The sequence below is a fragment of the Motacilla alba genome, chromosome 3 (genome assembly GCF_015832195.1).
Source record: "Motacilla alba alba isolate MOTALB_02 chromosome 3, Motacilla_alba_V1.0_pri, whole genome shotgun sequence".
Classification (NCBI taxonomy): Eukaryota; Metazoa; Chordata; class Aves; order Passeriformes; family Motacillidae; genus Motacilla; species Motacilla alba.
In genome coordinates this window covers 87982082-88000441 of record NC_052018.1, presented here as the reverse complement: position 1 = coordinate 88000441, position 18360 = coordinate 87982082, and the positions used below count along the sequence as shown (strand labels likewise).

The window sequence follows — 18360 nt, the reverse complement described above, 5'->3', positions numbered from 1 at the left end:
TCCCGCAGCCGCTGGAGGCTCAGCGGCGCGTCCCCGCCGTACAAGACAGCGCTCCCTCCCTCCTTCCTTCCATCCCTCCCGCTGCCGCATGGCCGAGGCTGCCGGCTCTCCGCGCCGCCCCGCCGCGGGCAGGTGCGGGGCGAGCGGCGCGGCGGCGGCCCGAGCCCGCTGGCGGCTGCTCGGACAGGTAGGGGGAGCCCGCGGGCGGGGGGGCCGCATGGCGGGGCGGGCGGCGGCGCAGCCTGAGGGCAGCGCGGGGGCTCTCCCGGTGCCCTCGGGCCGGGCCCTGCCCCGGGCGGCGGTGCGGGGGGGTCCCACGCTGCCCGCGCCCCTAACAGGAGGATTGCGAGCTGTACTATGGTGGGTCGTGTAAAGGGGCTTGCAGCACTCTCCCTGGAAAATACGATAATAAAAATACATAAATATATATGCACCCAACGCTCTCTAAAGATAGGGGAAGCGGAGGGACAGGCACTGATCGCTTCACTCTCGTGACCGGTGACAGGACTTAAAGGAATGGCCTGAAGTTGTGCAGGGGAGGGGTTAGGTGGGTTGTTAGAAGAAGGTTTTTCACCCAGAGGGTGGCTGCGCACTGGAGCAGCTCCCCAGGGAAGTGGTGTCAGACAAGCGTGACAAGAGTTGAAGCCTGATACAGTCGAAGTGTTTGGACAATGCTCTCAGGCACACCGTGTGACTCTTGCAGTGTCCTGTGCAGGGCAGGAGTTGGACTCTATGGTCCTGATGGGTCTCTTCCAACTCAGCTTGTTCTGTGATTTTATGATTCTAAAGTGTGCCTTCAGTAGATCCCCAAAACTGTCCACGGCCTGTATTAAAGGAAGGAGGACCGGCACCCCCACTGCCCGAGGGCGCCTTGGGATTTTCAGGCCGTATTTGACACCTTCCATCAATGCCACTGGGGCTGGTTGTCGTGGCTGCCACCTCGTTCCTACTCTTTGCTCCCTGCCCCCCAGACTGCCTTTGGTGAGGAGCTGGGGCAAGACCCCACTCACCTGGCAGTGAAAATTGCCTTTTTTCTGAGGGGCTGTGCCTGGAGGAAGGTGAGGAGGAAGGAGCCAGTGGTGACACCTGTGCTGTGGTAAACAGTAGCTCCTCAGCTGCAGCCTTCCATTCTGTTTAGACTCTTTCGGACCAGCGTGAGGTTGGAAAGGATTCCTCTGCAGATGAGTGTCGGTATAAAGGCTTAAAAATTCTAGTCTGTTTCATTGGCTGTTATTGTTATGGGACCTGAAATTTACAGCCCTCTCTTGAGTGTTAGGTTCTGTGCAGATGGACGTCTGGAGCTGCCTATGGACAGCTGTCCTTGAGAGGGTGGAGGGGTGGCACTGAGTCAGTGGTGGCAGCCGGCTTGGAAGGGGCACCTGGCTGCAACTGGGTCACAATGAGAGGCCTGGGGACATCAATATTGCACTTTATGTGTGCTTTTGGTTTTGAAATTTGCTGGTCCTGTTCAACAGGACCAACTTTTATTTTACTATCCTCCAAAGCAGGAAATGTCAAAGTTACTGGTAGGAATATCAGGTTTGTCTTTGTAAGTTTCTGTTCTAGCAGCCTATGTAAGCTGCACTCTGTGGCTGTACTAGCTGTTATTTCTTCTCAACATATACTGCCTCTGGCATATTCTTGTCTCTTAAAATCATAACGAGCTTTTCATAACAATAGAGTGGGGTTGTGGAAGAGTGCATGTAGGTATTTGGGGAGAAGGCTTCTCTTTTTTTCTCAAACTCCATGTATCTGTGACCTTTTCCTCTGCAGATTCCCTTGGTTTTTCCACGTTCTTTAGTTTTTCTGTTGATTGTTATATGGTACAATGAGCAAGGATCAATTTAATCTTACTGGTACATCTGAAGTAAAAATCAGTTCTGTGCTCTTTGCTACAGTAGTGCTCAGATCTATCTACCGATTGGAAGAAGGTATCAACCTCCCTTTAAATCCATTTTTAAAGGAGCACTGTCAGAGTGTTTCTTACAATGCTTTTAAAAGCACTTTTCATACTGCTTATAATAATGCCTTACGTGAAATCAGTTCTGTGGTGTGTTCATATCTTGAATTTGCTTTCATTCAATGCACACACAAATTGATTTACTATGGTAAGGATGCTTGAGTGCATGCTCGCTGATTTAATTAAGAAAAAAAAGCCCTTTTATGAGGTATCCTATGAAGCTAGCATAAAGAACCAGGGGTTTGCATAATTACCTGTGTGCTCTTTATCAATGAAATGTTTTATGTATGTACTGAGTTTGAAGTTTGGCAATATTTTTAAACTTAGTCTGTCAGAATCAAGAAAAGTATTTTTGCATTTAAAAAAATGCTGAGGGAAGTTACCCATTTACTGTGCAATTGTAAATGACTGGATAAGTTCTCTAAGGCTGTGTTTTGAGCTCTGCCAGTCTCTGTGGCTGAAAGCATTATCCAGTCAGAAGATTTCAGCAGGGAAGTTAGAGCAATAGACATGCTTTAGGTTCCTTCCTTTATGTACATTTGCTCCTTAGAGAAAGTTTCATTAAATCTCTAAGCTTTTTTTTTTGTTTATCCTGCCTGTTACCTTCCTCTTGCTCTTCTCACACAAGTCTCAGAATCACAGATTATGCTGAGCAGGAAAGGATGCACAAGGATCATCAAGGTCAGTTCCTGGCCCTGCACAGGGCCATCCCCAGGAGCCACGCCACATGCCTGAGAGTATGTTGTCACCTGCTAATGTACTTTAACTTCCAGAATTGAAAAATAAAAGCTCAAGTGAGGATGGGTCAATGACACTTTTTTTCCTGAACAGAAGCACTTCTAAAACAGATTTTCATCTCTTCCTGCTCTTCTCTCTGTGAAGGGTGCTTGTGCTTCAGATCTTTTTTCCATGTTTTTGTTAGTCTTGAGTCTGTAAATTATTTAGGGTTGGATAAAACAATTTGGAAAATAAATTATTTGTAAAAATAAGTACTCTAGTCCTATGGATGATATTTAGAGTGCAGTCACAGGTTATGTTGTAGTTTATTGTGTAGAAACTTTCTTGCATGTACAAAATACCATGTTGCAGTCACTGCCAGAGAACTGGCGGAGGTGTGTAGACCGTAAGCTGTTACTGAATTTGGCTCCTAGTGCAACTAGGCCTAACACAAGGATATACAAGTACAGGGAATTTCAGGTGACTGCCTTTCTCCGTATTGTTTGTGGGAGATTCTTTTTTGGTGAGGTTTTTTTTAAGAGATATCAACCAGTTTTAGGTTTTATGGGAAGTCCTAAACATGGTCCTAACACTGTGACTCAATACCAAGGGCATTGCAATTGAGATCTGTGGTAATATTTTACTGGAATCTTTGTAGAACAGAGACTGGTGTTAAGATCAGTTTGTCACCCTTCTGTTTTTATCAGGAGGTTATTCTATAGCAGTAATTTATCTTTGTAGCCTGTTTAACACAACTGTGGTCCTTTTAGGAATGGACTTGAGAAAAACCCCCCTTTGATCCATATGTGAAAAACACAGAGTTAGTTATAAATGATGTAGCATATTCTCCATTTGTGCTATTTTCTCAGTTATATGTAGGGTTTTAAAATATTTGACCTGTTGTTGTAATTTTGAGATATTAGACTACTTGATTTTTGTTTGAGGCTGTGGGAGAAATGTTCTTTTGAGTATTCAAATGCTCGTGAGATTTTCTGCTAACCCAGAGAATTAATTTTACAGAGTGGCTATAAGATGAATCTGTACAACAAAAACTGAAAATAGAAAAGGGTCATTGCGGCTGTATTTTTTTCCTGTTAGTAATGGCTTGCTATTCCTTTAAAGAAGTCCCCAAACAACACACTTTTCTGAAAATTAGGTCTTGCTGGTTTTCTTTAGTTGTCAAGATAGTCCATTTTGTTTTCAGGCACCCAGCTACTACATGAAGGTCTTGATTTTGCTGGTCTTTTAATTTTGTTCTCCTGCTTTGATATTTTTGCATTTTCCTTCACGTGTGTATTTTTCTTATGTGCTACAGAAGTAGTGTGGACAGCACCCAGACATTTTTAATACTTCATGGAAAATGCCCGTGCCTTTCGTATGATGAGACCTGCCAATGAAAATAGCTCCAGAAGCAGTAAGCCTGATGCCTCAGACCTGCTGTTAGGAACCAAAAGTGTAGCAAATACAATTGTTCTGCTCACATATGTAGTACTTCCAGATATCCTGCAAAGTAATAGGTCATGGCCCCAAACTGTAAGGCCTTTAAATGCAAGTACATTTTCAGTTAAAGCATGTCAACACAGGTTGGGTACAGCAAAAAAATTCTGGAGAGCTGTTTCTCATTTGACTTATCTCTAGGTGACAAAAACTTGTAAAAACAGTGCTCTCCTATTCAATGAAGCTCTTACTTGTACCCCATCAATTTATAGGCGTGAGTTTATTTTCTGCTCTGTTTTGGTTTTTTGGGGTTTTTTTTTTTTGTTTTTAATCCATCACTGGGGACTGCATATGCACCTTAATTTTAAAAATGAAATGGCAATTATTTTTGTATTCTCTCCAGTGTTGGGAGAAAGAAGGTAAATCTAGGACACCTTTCCTTCCACATCACTACCCTAAGTAGTTTATTTAAGGAATAAATCTCTTTGTCTGGCAGGGAAATGCTGGCTGTCTTCTGAGCAATGGCACAGCTCAAACCAGCTCAGTTCTTGTTTCTCCTGCACAGAGGGGTTGATACCTCCTTCCCTGAAGATGGTTGAGTGCAGCAGACTAGGCAGGACAGAGAGCCCATGTTTTCACTTTCCAGAACAAGTGTTTTAATCATATAAGAAATGCAGATGACATTCTGTCTCTGTCACTGCCTTGAATTCTTCAGTCTCTTAGCACTGAACTTGGTGCTCTCAGAGTGTTTTGGGGCTCACCTGAAGTCTGGATCATGTGTCAGTCCCCTTATGGGGGCCTGGCTGGGGAATATAGAGCTGTGATGTCTGAAAGCCTGGGATAGGAAGCAATTTTCTCAACTTAGTCAACTTTGGCAGCATCTCTGCAAGTGCACAGCAGAAGACTTCTAGGCTGTCAGGAAGGAAGCTGTCAGGGGAACACACCACACTCTGGCACCCGAAGATCATACTTTGGGTTTGTCGTTTTAATTCTACAAAAGATTCCTTTGTTTTTGTTGTTGTTGTTGACCTTTTTCCCCCTCTACAGGGACAGTGAGTGGCACAGAAATTGCTTGGGGAGGGCACTACTTGGGCTGTGAGACTTGGTAAAATGAGCAGATGAGGAGAACCCAGTTTGGCTCTCTAATTTTTGCATGGGTTTGCTGGAGTGTGAGTTAAAAAAGCAACTTTGTGTACTTCTGACCAGAGGACATTTGCTTTAGTTCCTGAGACATAATTCATAACTCACTCTCTTGACCCTTTCCATCAATACCACTGTATTTTGTTCAGGCTTGACATACTTTGTTATTCATAACTACTAGCTGATAGCATATGCATTATGGTTTGCCTCTTCACTCAAAAAGGCGTGGGTTTGTTCTGTTCTTGTTTTATTGTTAATGTTTAATTTATTCTTCATTTCAAAGGTTCTGAGGAAAAAACACTTGAAGGATGTGCATCTCCAACAAGTATCTGTCAGAAGGTTTGCATCGTTCAATCTCTTTTCAATAGAAGACCAGAATGCAGAAGAGGAAACTGGGACCTGGGTTCAGTATAGAAGCGTCTTTTATCCCAAGTACAGTGTCTCCTTAAGGTAACCACAATTTAAGTTTTAAATAAGATCTTGAATGGCCCTCAAATATAAAACTCATTAGTCATTCTTTCCAGTGTTTTGTGTAACTAGGACATAGTTTACAAATAAACTGGTAAATGTTATTTTTGGTTGTTTGTTACAGTAAGCAGCTTGTCTGACTCTTCTTTCTGGTACATTTCACTGAAGTGGCAGAGCTTGACTGAAAATACTGATGCTTGTAGCTAAAAAGGAATGCAACTATGAGCATGTATTTTATATTTTAACAACTTTCTGTTTTGACATTCTTCAGCTATAGCTAGGATATAAAAAAACCTGAACACAGTTATTTATGGTCTGAAAATTTTTTATGACATGATGTTATTAATAATGTTCTAAAAGGTTTTTGGTAATTATCTATATTTTATTCAGTTTTCTTCTTAGTGCTTTTTTAAAAACTTAATGATAGTTTGGCAGCCAAATTCCTACAAAATAATATATACTTAATGAAGTAATCTTGTATTAGGCAGGTCATTTTTATTACAGAAATTGACAATTAGAATGTCCTCGCACACACAAAGCAATAGAAAGCTAACTTCCCCTCCAAAAAACCTTCCAAAGGAATTTCAGTGAATTCTCAGTAGCTTTGTTTATAACTCTCATTCGTTACTGTGTTTGTGGGGTTTTGGTTTTGTTTTTCTTTTCAGTTGCTTTGGTCTCCTTTTCCACCTTCAGTTTTGTATCTGCCATACTTGGTTTGCCTCAGGAAGTTTGCAACAATAACTTGAGAATCCCTGAATTGATACTTGTTCTGCAGCATCTAATTAGATCTCTGAAGGTGGAGGATTCTGCATTGTCTGCGCAGTAGAAGATGTTCTAGGGAGACCAAATCAAAAAGTGAATTTTTGTTTACCTGAGACTTTAAATTAAAGTGAAGTTTTGGAATTAAGATCTAACACAAAAATGAGACCATCATTAAACTGCAACATTTTTGCAAGGTTTTAAAACGAACTGATGAGAAAAAACCAAACCAAACTAAAGGAGCCCCACAACACTATATGCACATCATTTTAAATTTGCATCTGGATGTAAAATCAAGAACAAAATTCTTTAGAGCTTTATGAAGTCCTAATTTTCCATTTTCCGAACTTACACTCTGTGATGTTAATAGGGTTCAAAAGGAAACATTTCCACTTGAAAACTGCTGTTTGTAATAGAAATAGGTGCAGTGTTTTTCCATGTATAGATTTTTCCTGTAAACCACCACCAGTGAATGCTGGGGACTAATTCAAACACTGACAGTCTACCTAATGCCTTTGTGCAGTGCCCCTCTTCCTTTTTTCTAGGTCTTCAGAGGCACACTCAGGATAGGAAGCACAGGGTGTTTAGGTAGAATTTGGGCTGAACAAGGCTGCAGTCCCTTACAATGCAGCCCTGAGCTCCTTTAGTTCACTGTCATGGCTTGCAACACTTGCTGTCACTTGATTTACTTGTTCTGGAGTTTTAAGGTAAGAGATGAGCTAAGGTTCACCTGTGCTGGCAGTGCAGAAGCCAAGAGAATGTCAGACTGATCCTGCTCTGGCATTTGTGTGCTTCTGTTTCCACCACTTTCTATGCCATCATTTTATTTGGTATTATCTGCCTAATAGTAGTTTCATTGATAATAGGACACAGCTCAACTATAGACTTTGAACAAGAATGTTAATTTATGTGTTATTTCATTGTGTTTCTTTAATCTTGTTCAGTGGAAATGTATACATTCTGTGCTGGACTAGGCTCACACCACATTTCCAAAACTGAATATTGAGGAGAATATGAGGAGTTGTATTTTATGTTTTCCCTGCATTTGTTCCTTTCCAAAAGATATTCAGTGACATCCAAAAATAGTAATCACTGATCATTTTAGGAATAATGATCAGAACTCGCTTAGTCTTCACACTTCTATATTAAAATGTCTTCTTCACACTCAAGTTTTGACAATACATAGAGTAAACTTACTATTTCAGAATATTGCAGGGGGTGAAGAAGGGAAGGAGAAAATACTGTGATTTTTGCTACGAACAAGGTATAAATAGACTGCAACAGAATTGACTTTACCATGAGTCAGTGTTAAATAAAGTTCCTTCCCTGTTTTCGCAAAAGCAGTTATTTAGGGGATCAGCATAACAGTTTAACATACATAACAAAGCAACAGTTCTTTTTGCTGAAACTTACATATGTAAAAGATAAAAAATCTTGGAGTAAGCATTCCTGGATCTATGGAAACTGATCATGTGTTGGAATCTTAAGTATTCTCTGTATATCTGACAATCTTCCCCTGGTTTTTCTCTGTCCACTGGAAAAATTTTATTTATAATAATATTTAACAGCAGAAACAATTTTAGCAAGTTAACAAGAGCATAATATTAACAATAACTTCAGTCAGGTAAATCCAGAACAGCATGCTTGAATAGGAAAGCCTTTTTATATCTTTTTGTCAGGAAAAAAAAATGTTGCTATGGCCCCTCTAAAACCTTGACAAAAGTGCTTTGGAATTTTCATCTACATTTGTTTTCCTTATGCATTAACATCTTCTTGGAAAAGCTCATTGCATATGTTCGATGTTAAAAGGGTTGTCAGCTAATATCTTGACGAGACTAAATACCTAAGAAAGTTCATAAGGTTGTTAGTGGCTTTTGGCAAAGAGTATAAAGGTCAAGTTGTATCAGTTCAAGGGCTGTCAAAACTGATAAAATTGTATATTCAGATATGCTATGACCTAGCTGGAATTACTGCTCTAGAGGGGCTTGGGACCAGTTTGTCAGGAAAATAGAAGCTTTTGTAGGAACTACCAGTCATATGTATGCTTCTCTGAATTTTCTTGGTTTTACTGTTTCTCTAACTAAATTCAGGCTGGATTCACATCTCAGAAAGAAGAGCTTATGCCATGTTTTTCTGTTGCTAGTTTATATTTTTTTGCATCATTCTTAATAAAAAATCTTCCAAAATTGCCAATATAAGGCAATTTTCAGCTTAAAAAATTTAAGCTGAATTTAGGTGTTGTTTTGACTAGATCCTTGAAGTGAAATATCATTGACTCATTTTTAAAATCTCCATAACTTTTCTGGTTAAACAGTGGTCTCTGGTGTGCTTATTGAAATGTAGATTTCATGCATGGTGGAAAGGGGTCTCAAAGTTTGTTTAGGTGCTAAGGTGCTTCACAGTAGCTCTGGGGTATCAAAAGGAGTGTCTGGTGAGTGTGGGGTTTTGTTAGCAATGAAAAGTGTGTCAAAATGAAATTTCTTGTGTTAGAATCCAAAACCTCATTTGCTTAGTGTAGTCTCATCTGAATTTGTATTGTGTTTGATGTTCCTACACACTGCATCCTTGTCTTAATGATGTTAATTGAGCTTTATCTTTCCTGACCTGAACCCTGGATGCTCACACAATTTCCATGTATTTCTCACAGGCTACTTGACTTTGCTTCCACACTCTGTAGGTTTCTTTTTGGTGTTTGAATTTGTCCAGGAGTATCTTGTTCATCCACATTGGCCTCCTGGCTTTCTTGTCTGACTTCCTCTTGTTCAGGATGCATCATTCCAGAGATGATCCTTGGATATTAGCCAGCTTTCTTGGGCCTCTCTTCTCTCTTTATCCTATGGTATTCTACCAAACAGATTCCTGAAGAGGCCAAAGTCTGCTCTCCAGAAGTCCAGGGTAGCAAGCTTGTTGTGCACCTTTCTCCCTGCCTTAAGGATCTCAAACTCCACCATTGTATGGTCCTGGCTGCCAAGGTTTCCTTGGAGATTCACATTTCCCATCAGCCCCTCCTTGTTGGAAAGAACAAGGTCCAGCATAGCACTTCTTTTTGTCAGCTCCTCTTGAAAAGAGAATCATTTCAGGAACCTCCTGGATTTTTCATGCCCTGGTGTGTTGTCCCTCCAACAGCTACGGGGGTAGTTGAAGGTCCCCACGGAGACCAGGGCTTGTGAGTGCAAGGCTGCTCCTCTCCCTGCCTGTAGAGGCTTTCATCTGTTGGTGTCCCTGTAGCAAGTCCCCACTATAATGTCACCAGTCCCTGCCCTCCCTTCAATCCTGACCCATCAGCTCTCGCTTGGCTCCTCGTCCATCCCCAGGGGGAGCTACAAGCACTCCAGCTTGACATAGATAGCACCTCTGTCTCCATATCTCCCCTGTGTTTTTAATTATAGAACTTTCAGATGTGTTTGTTGGCTTTTTTTCAAGTTCTACTTAACTGTGGCAGTACTTCACTTCGCTGTTAAAAAGTTATGCATGTGCTGAATATGTGTTTTCTTAGGGATAGGAAGATATATAGTAAGTAAATAGAACTATTAAAAATATTTATTTAATACTGCCTTTCTAAATATTTGTATTCATCAGGAATGTGCTTTTTAATTTGAATTTTGTAGAAATAGTTTTAGCAATGAAATTATTATAGATCATGAAGATGCAATGTCTCACTGTGGAGATGGTGCCTGCCTTTTAGATAGGAAAATTGTTCTTTTATTTGAGTTAAAAAAGGAGCAATCAATATCTTCAAATTTCCTATTTCAGGATATGGATTTGCTTTTAAATTGTAGGCTCATTTTAAGAAAACAGTGCAGAAATAAGTTATTTCTGTGGTAAAATATTTTCCATTGATCAGTCATTTGCTGTTTCAAATACTAAAGTGTAGAACTGAAAGGAACAATGTCAGCAGGTTACAGGAAGGGTTAAATCTTTGTAAAAGGTGTTAAGTGTACTTTGCAAGATGCGATGGCTTTATTCTGAATATGAATGAACCTGTAGATAAAAATATGACAGAAACTATTAGATAATTCTAGACCTGTGGTTTAGAAATGAGGGGCATGCAGAGACACCACTTGTCTGTGGCAAGCTGTGTGTTAGAACATGGTATAGGGCTGAATTCCATTGGCTGTTCCTCTTGGATATTTCTCCTAATAATATTTTAAATTTTTAATGGCTTTTTATTTTAGGGGTAGAGATAAAAAAAGTGAAGGGAAACAAATTTCAAGGAATATTGCCTACTTCTTATGGGCAATTTATGTGGATATGACAAACTTGCTTTCTTCCATTTATTGCATGCTAAGAGACAATCTGTGAATTTAGCAGCATAAAGGGTTGGCCCCGGGAGGTGGAAATGGAGGCAAGAGATGAAAAGTGATTTGGAAACATACTTCTTTTATTCAGTGATCAAGCAATGGCTGCTCCATCATATTGTCCAAGATGTGTGTATTTGTAAAAAAGAATTGTTTCAGTTTCTTGCCATATATTTTCTTTGTTTCAGTTTCTTACCATAATAAGCTGGGATCTGGAGCTGGAATGAAAGAAGAGTTGACGTTTTTTGCTATGCTCTGACCCAGAAAGAGCATCTGATAGATGGCAAAGTTTACAGATAATTCTGAGGTTCTTAGTGGGCCACAGTGACAATTGATGGTGGTATACACCAAGCTTTTTTGTGAAATACCCTTATCAGTAATTTTTTACCATTATCTCATCTTTTGTTTTTCACAAATAAACTTTTAATTTGTGCATAGGTTAATAGTTTATGGTGATGTGCTTGTTTTTTTTTTTCCCTTTTCAATATTATGTGGAAATGTATCCTCTCTTAAATTTTGTAGGTTTTTAAAGTTAATATAGGCACATACTTGTGTTATTTTTCATCACTCAGTTTAAGAATAATATAAAAGGAAAGAAGGAACTTAATTTTGTTTCATTATGGTTGATGAAAAGCATGCCTTAATAGGGATCTACTGAAGGGTTGTTTTTGAACTATCCATAGCTATTTTTATGTACATGGAAAAGTGTACCACTTGTGTTGCCTGAATTGGAGAGGAAGGAACATTAATATATTTAAAGGTTAATCTCATTCTCTCTGACTTCATCGAAGTTGATTTATTTGTAGTCCAGAGTAAGGAATTCTGGTTTGCTTTGTATCAGGAGAAACATGAGTTGAATTAGTTTATTGTTCATAGATTTGTCTTCTATTACTCACTGCCTCAGCCATAGAAATTTTTGCCTGTTGTTCCTTGGAGACTTATTATAAGAACACTGTGAATCAGATTAACCACGCCAGCCTGAAATTCACTTTTTCCATGATGCTTACCTGTGCCTCTTTGAAGTACTTTGTTAATCTCAGCAGTCAGAACTTTGAACTTCTTTGAACTGTATGACATCCATGACATGTTCTAAAGCACTGAATACTAATATTCTTCTGTATTTTGAGATACTTGTGGAAATTTATGGGAATTTAAGGGTTGGGGTTTAATCCCGAGCTTCTGTGATTCCTTTGCTTGACTTTGATAATTCAGTCCACATGACACTTAAGACTCTGGTTGTCAGCTGCACTGTGGAAAGCTGTGATGGTGACAGACTTTTATGGAAACAAAATGTGCTGTGTCTTGGCAGTTTTCTCTGGGTTTGCTGATGGAGGAGCAGCTGATGGGATGGGACAGTGAAGCAGCAGCTGAACTGCTGAGGATGTATGTGCAGGGCAGAGGATCCCAAACTACAAGCTCTGTTTTTTAGGTGCAGGACTGAGTAGCACACTGTTTATGACAGAATGTGGGGTTAGAGAACACCTGTGTTTACAGGTGCGTGTAACTTTAAGTCTGTGAGCAAGGCCTGTGATGGAAGAGTTGGGGAATACCTGGTGCAGAGTTTGTCTGTAGGCTCCACAAGTACAGATCTCCAAATGGAGAAACATGGCTATTGGCTGTTTTCCTGAGCTGTCCCTTTCACAAGTAGATCAGCTGTTGGCATGTTGCTTTCCTCAGTCCTAAAACTTGTCTGCTGGAAGAGATTATGCTCAATTCCTCAATTTTTGGATTCCACAAATTTGAAGTAATTTTGGCTAATGCTGTGTTTTTACAATTTCTCCTTTTTGTGTTTGCCTACCTTTTGACCCTGAAGTATATAAATTGTATTCTTTTCTAGACCAGGACACTTCACTTACTTCTGTTTTTCTTTCTTCATTCTGTTGAACTACTGGTACTAGACTACTTAATTTTTATCCTTACCTTTGTTTGTTTCACTTGGGGAGTTACATGATAAATCTCCTTTAGATATGAATTATGTACATAAAGAAATGGGGGGAGGGGGGGAAGAAACCAAAGCATGTTGTCCCAAGACTACCTTGCATGACAAAAGAGATTGAAATATTTCTTTACTTCTTCAGCATTTCCCACCCTCCATTTGCATTCATTTAGAGATGAGACATTCACAGTTGTGTCAGAGCCCCCAACAGCCCCAGACATATGCAGAATTACAGAGTTTATAGGGTTCTGAGGAGTCAGTGGGGCAGAGTTTAATGTGCAGCTCTGTGGGTGGCAGAACTACCAAACCTATCTCCTTTTTTGTTACTTCCCTTGCACCAGATTTGTTGCACTAGTTGTCCAATTTGGTGGAAAACAAGCTTGCAAAAAAGAAGTACATTAAAAATCCATATGATTCATCAGCATTCTTGTAGACTTCCTCTGAAGAGAAGGCATGTAATTTTGGTTTGGTTTTGTGTACCTGGGAGAAGAGCGCCTCATGTCCACTTGAATCTTTTGTAACATCTCTCATGTATTTCTTTGTGGCTTCTGATGAGCTCTCTTCAGTTTGTTAATTTGATTTCCATTTGATTTTCATTTCTAAGAATTAGTCTAGTTGCTGTTTGGTGCTTCTTAAAATTTAACTTGTTAATGTTTCTTTATTTTAATGCTTATCCTTGTCAGAAGCTATAAATAGTGGGTTTTTCACAATAAATATGCAATTTCATGTTTTCAAAATGATGGATTTTTTTTCCATTCTTACAGCAGTCTTTCTTCAGAAAAGAACAGCTGAGAGAATGAGAACTAATTTTGTAGGTGCTAAAATTCTTGGATTTATTGCATTTTTTTTAGTATTTCAAATTGGTGTGTTCCTACACAGCCTTAGAAGCTACATTTGAAACATTATTAAAACCCTATATTTTCATATTTTGCTGCCTTGCTGAATTCCTTCCAGATTTTCTTTAATGCATTTATGAAACAGCTGTGTGATCTGATGGTTGTAAAGTATGAGACTAATATTTTGTTCATTTTGGGCTTAGATTAGTTTGGAATATTTAAAACAAGATTAGATGCTTTTATATATGTGTCACTGCACATTTGAAGGCAAATCTTAGGTAAATTTTTATTCAGTTTTGGCGCTTACTCTTATTGCTGCTGTCAGTGTTTTGCTCACTGCATCCTAAAATTTGCACTTGGTGTATGAAATTTAGGTAATTAATTTATTATCCCCATTTTCAAATGTTTATTTCACATGGGTTATGCAAATGTTTAACAAAAAAAATGCAATTCACTGAACACATTAATTAGCATTAACTTAAGTGTTCTTGATTTTGTGGGAGAAAATAGGAATGTGCATACAGCTGCTGTTCAAAAATACTTTATGGATTTTCTCTTTCAAAAAAATTGATTTACCAAAGTTCCTCCTTTCCTTTGTGTAACTTCCACAACTAAATAAAAATTTATGCTCCTTGCTAATGTTTTCCTCCTCATAGTAGTTTCTGAGAAACACATTCCTCCTGATTCATGGATTTCAGTGCTGGGACTTTGAAGACTGGTGATTGTCCCCTTGTTTTCCCCCTGGTGGCTACAGTAGTACCTGGTTGCTGCTTCATTGTGGAAGGGGGTGGTGAGAAGTGAATGCATACAGTAAATCTCTTTTTTGAAGATGGGATGTTTTTGATGGTTTATGTATCAGTAAAGTTGCTTTTTTTTGTTTTCTTCCAGATTTCACAGTGGCCTCTTAAATGTTAAAGATGTTCTTACAAGTTTTGACAACACGGGGAATGTCTGTGAGTCACTGTTTATTTAAGTACAGTACTATGTTGATAAAAGTCTAACTGCACCAATATAAAAGATTTCTGTATGAGCCCTCAATAACCATTTAATTTAGCTGGGAAACTCCATTACTGTGGTCAGGGTTACCATAGTGTTACAGTTTCGTGTAGCGCCATTGTTTGTGTTGGATACGCCCTTAAGTTCTCCCAGTGCAGGTTATTTTTGGTTGTGGCTATGGTGGGAACATTAGAGCAACTGGACTGGAGTGGATAAAACATTAGTTTAGCCCACTGATTTGTGTTGGCCAGGGGCCAGCAGTGACTGTGTGAGGAGCAGCAGTGCAGGAACATGGGAAACAATCATCGGGGTACTTCTAGCTTGGAGAGAGCAAACTTGAACCAGAGAAACACAAAAGAAAGCACTCAGTCAAAAATTCCCCCCTACAGAATGTTTTGGATCCTAAAACATGAAATAAATTCAAAGAAGGAGAAAAAATTGTGCAAGAAAAATTTACTGTGACTATTAAATATGCAGACATCACTTATGGCTTAGAAAGTGCTGGGTGTTAGGAGAATTAATGGGGCAGTAGGATGATATGTTTGTCCTGATCTTTCACTCTTGTCTAAGCATCAGTTACTGTCTGCATTAACCTGAGGCAAGATGAGCTCTAAGTGGGCCATCAATGTCTGACCCAGTAGGGCTCTGCTTCAGTATACTTATTAATAAAATTATCTATGCTATTAATGGACTTGAATTATCAAATTGTGGTAGGTGGTGGAAACAAAGCTGTGCCAACATTGAAACATTTTTGATGTGATGAGTAATTACTATTCTATAATTAACATTTAGAGATATACATATAATCGTTGTTTGGTTATTCTGCCTTATCTTTCAGGTTGGTTTGTTTGTTTTCAAAGAAGAAAACAGATAAAATAAAGTTGGTAAAGTTTGTCAGATATTCAAGAAATAAACACATATTTCCCCCTCCTTATCAGTCCAGTGATATAGAACAGTATGTTTTATCTCAAAACTCCAGTCTTAGTATTCCAAAGCTATGTTTCAATAAACATTAGTTCATTATAGAACAACTTAAGCATTTCTTTTGAACAGCAGAGAAAATACTTTCTCTGTGTCTAAATGTGCTTCAGGTAATGAATCAGGGCAGTGTAATATGATAACATGATTTCTTGTTCTTTGTGTGGGTACTGAGTTTGTGCTCAATCTACACAGATTTCCTTGTTAACACAAAGAATTTATTCTGCTAAAGTTCTTGTATGCTTTCCTATTGATAGATGTGTTGTCAGCTCTTCTTCCAGTATTTCAGCTACTTTTTTATTGATTGCAGATGGTAGAACAAGACTTACACTCTAATAGGCACACCACCAGTGCTAACACAGGAGTAATATGACATATGTAGTTCTCACTGTTTCTCTGTTTATACAAAGATTCACATTTGTCCTTTTGCATTCAGAATTGCTTTGAGGGTTCATGCCGTGCTATTATATGTAGCGTTTGCCAAGTCATTTCCAGATTCACTGCTTCCCTATTTTTAAATGTCTTTGTCTGTGTCTGTCTGTATGCATCTACGTATTACTGATTTATGCCTGTTTTACTGTGCACTCTAGATTACACTCTATTAGCATAACTGTAAAACTATTATCTTCTGGCAGCATGCACTACTGGCTTGGAGTGTAATAATCACACTTTTTTTGCTACGACCTGTGTGGAATACGTGTTCTCAGTATCCAAGCCAGAATAACTGTGTGCCTGTCTCACCATCATAGTGAAGTTCTCCCAGTCATGTGTTTAGTGAGCTGCTCTGTTTGCATCATAACTGATGGAATTTCTGCATGTTCCTATTATACCTTGATCTTTTTTTGATCTATTTCTGTGTATTTCTTGACTCTTCGTGTTAACCCACTGTGGAACTGATGAGGGTGTTGTGTTGCCTCCTTTTACCCCCACAGGTAACTACTGTTGTCTTTCTAAAATTAGGTTGACTGTTTTTTATAATTGCTGTAGTATTCTACAAAAACTTTTTATTATCAAATCATAGTGTACTCAAAAAACCCCCAGGTATTTCTGAAATGGTCTTTGACAGTATCAGATTATTTCTCCTAATATTTAATTAGATAGCACAGACCTCAATGTGCTATCGCAGCAGGGTGCTCTGTGAGAGGGATGCTCTGAATAGTTACAGACTTCAGTGTTCTTTTGGGGCACACTGCGTAGCTAGCATTTATTTACTGGCTGTTAAACTACACTTGAAGTTTAAGTTTTAGTGACTTGGACTGAGTTACCACAAAACAGGGAAATGTTTTATTGTTCTAGGTGTTCGTTTTGGTTGTCAGACTGAATATTTATCAGCAAGATTAGTGTTTTTTCTAGAAGTTAGTAGATTATGAAATAATTTTGTATGAAACAGATTAGGTTTAGTAAAAACTTCATTTTGTTTTTAAACATAATCATTTGTTTCAAATAACATGGTTTTTGTAGTTTGGGGGGAGTTTTTTTGTTTCTTCTAGTAAGTTCTTTCTGTTAAAACAAGCCCTTTCAGGGAGTGTTTCTGTGGTCTTTCTGTTCCCCATGCTGATCTCTGTGCTTATGGTCTTTGACAGCCGCATCACTGTATACCATCAAAAGAGAAGTGGTAGAGCAGACTACAGTTAATACCACTGTCTCTATACTCCCAGTAGGAATCAACTCCGTACAAGATGTGCCACTAGCTGGCAGCATTATATAAAATATCAATAAGCAGTTTTTGAGGAGTGCTTGTGATTGCTTCCAAAAATGCTGCCTTACACCAGAAAGACTTCTGGATAAAAGGGGAGCCAGCTGCAGTAGCTGTCAGTGGTGTATTGCAGGGTCCCAATTGTTAACTTTGAAAATTGCCTCTGCACAATGGCTCGTTCAAACTTTGTATTTGTATACCTACATTTGTATTCTGTCTTTTTTTAAAAGATTTCTGAAGGTGCATTTGCACTGAAGGATTGCCATTGTGAATGAAAATTCACATTACAAGTTGCAGTGCGTTTTCACTTTCTCAGAAAAATCTGGAAGTTTTTTTCTCTCTGCTCATCCTTTGTGGGAGAGTGGTTTCCACATGAAAACTCTAAATGAATTCTCCACACAGACAGGATGCAGTGCTAAATGTATTTCCTTCAGCTTTAATTCTATGCATAAACAGGAAGCAGGGAAAAGAGGACTGGAATGAAGGAAAGGATCAGTCTGTTCGTATTAGACAGCAATATGCCATCTGTTAAAAGGAGGGTACAACCTGACACTATCTCTAGTCCCGAGACAGTCCTTTAAAAGAACTGATGGATCCTAGGCAGAAGGTTCAGTGGTGGCATTAAGGGATAGCATCAGCTGGCCTCTGGAACCACATGCCACACTCATCCTGGCAGAAGAAATCATCCAAAAATTAAGGAAAATTCTGCTGGGATGAGGTTTTGTGAGTGTCTCCTTCCCTTGCCTTTCCAAGTGTGAGAAAGCAGTTATAACTGAAGTGCTTATGACTCTATCCCAGAAGCAATCATTGCAGATTATGTAAACATTTAGATTAAGTGAAATGAAAAGGGCCAAAATAGAAAGCTCTTTACTATTTACCCCCAGTCTAAGCAAGCTACAGGCTGTGTAAAGGAGAATTTTACTAAGTGAAATACAGCATATTTTTGCATGTTCATCTAGTATGTTTTTGTCTGATGTTATCACAGAAACAAGATATTCCAGAATGCTCAAGTAGTATAAAATTGAAAATATACTATATGTAATAGCAGAACACTTTCTTGTAAACTGCATATGGCATTACTTAATAGTTTCATTTTCAAGAAACAACATGTTCAACACATACTCATTTTATTTTCTACT

At 39.0% G+C, this 18360-nt stretch overlaps 1 protein-coding gene across 2 annotated transcripts in view; it reads left to right on the top strand.

Annotated features, from left to right (window-relative positions):
• Positions 1–58: 58 nt before the first annotated feature.
• Positions 59–18360, top strand: part of CAMKMT (calmodulin-lysine N-methyltransferase) — a 248399-nt gene continuing 230097 nt past the window's right edge. For both annotated transcript variants that reach the window (XR_005256237.1, XM_038131277.1), the window contains exons 1-3: positions 59–187; positions 5538–5704; positions 14440–14504. Coding sequence is in view for 1 of the 2 variants with exons in the window: in XM_038131277.1 (XP_037987205.1) it covers positions 89–187; positions 5538–5704; positions 14440–14504 (331 nt within the window). In the remaining variant the exon portion in view is untranslated. The remainder of the gene's footprint in view (positions 188–5537; positions 5705–14439; positions 14505–18360) is intronic.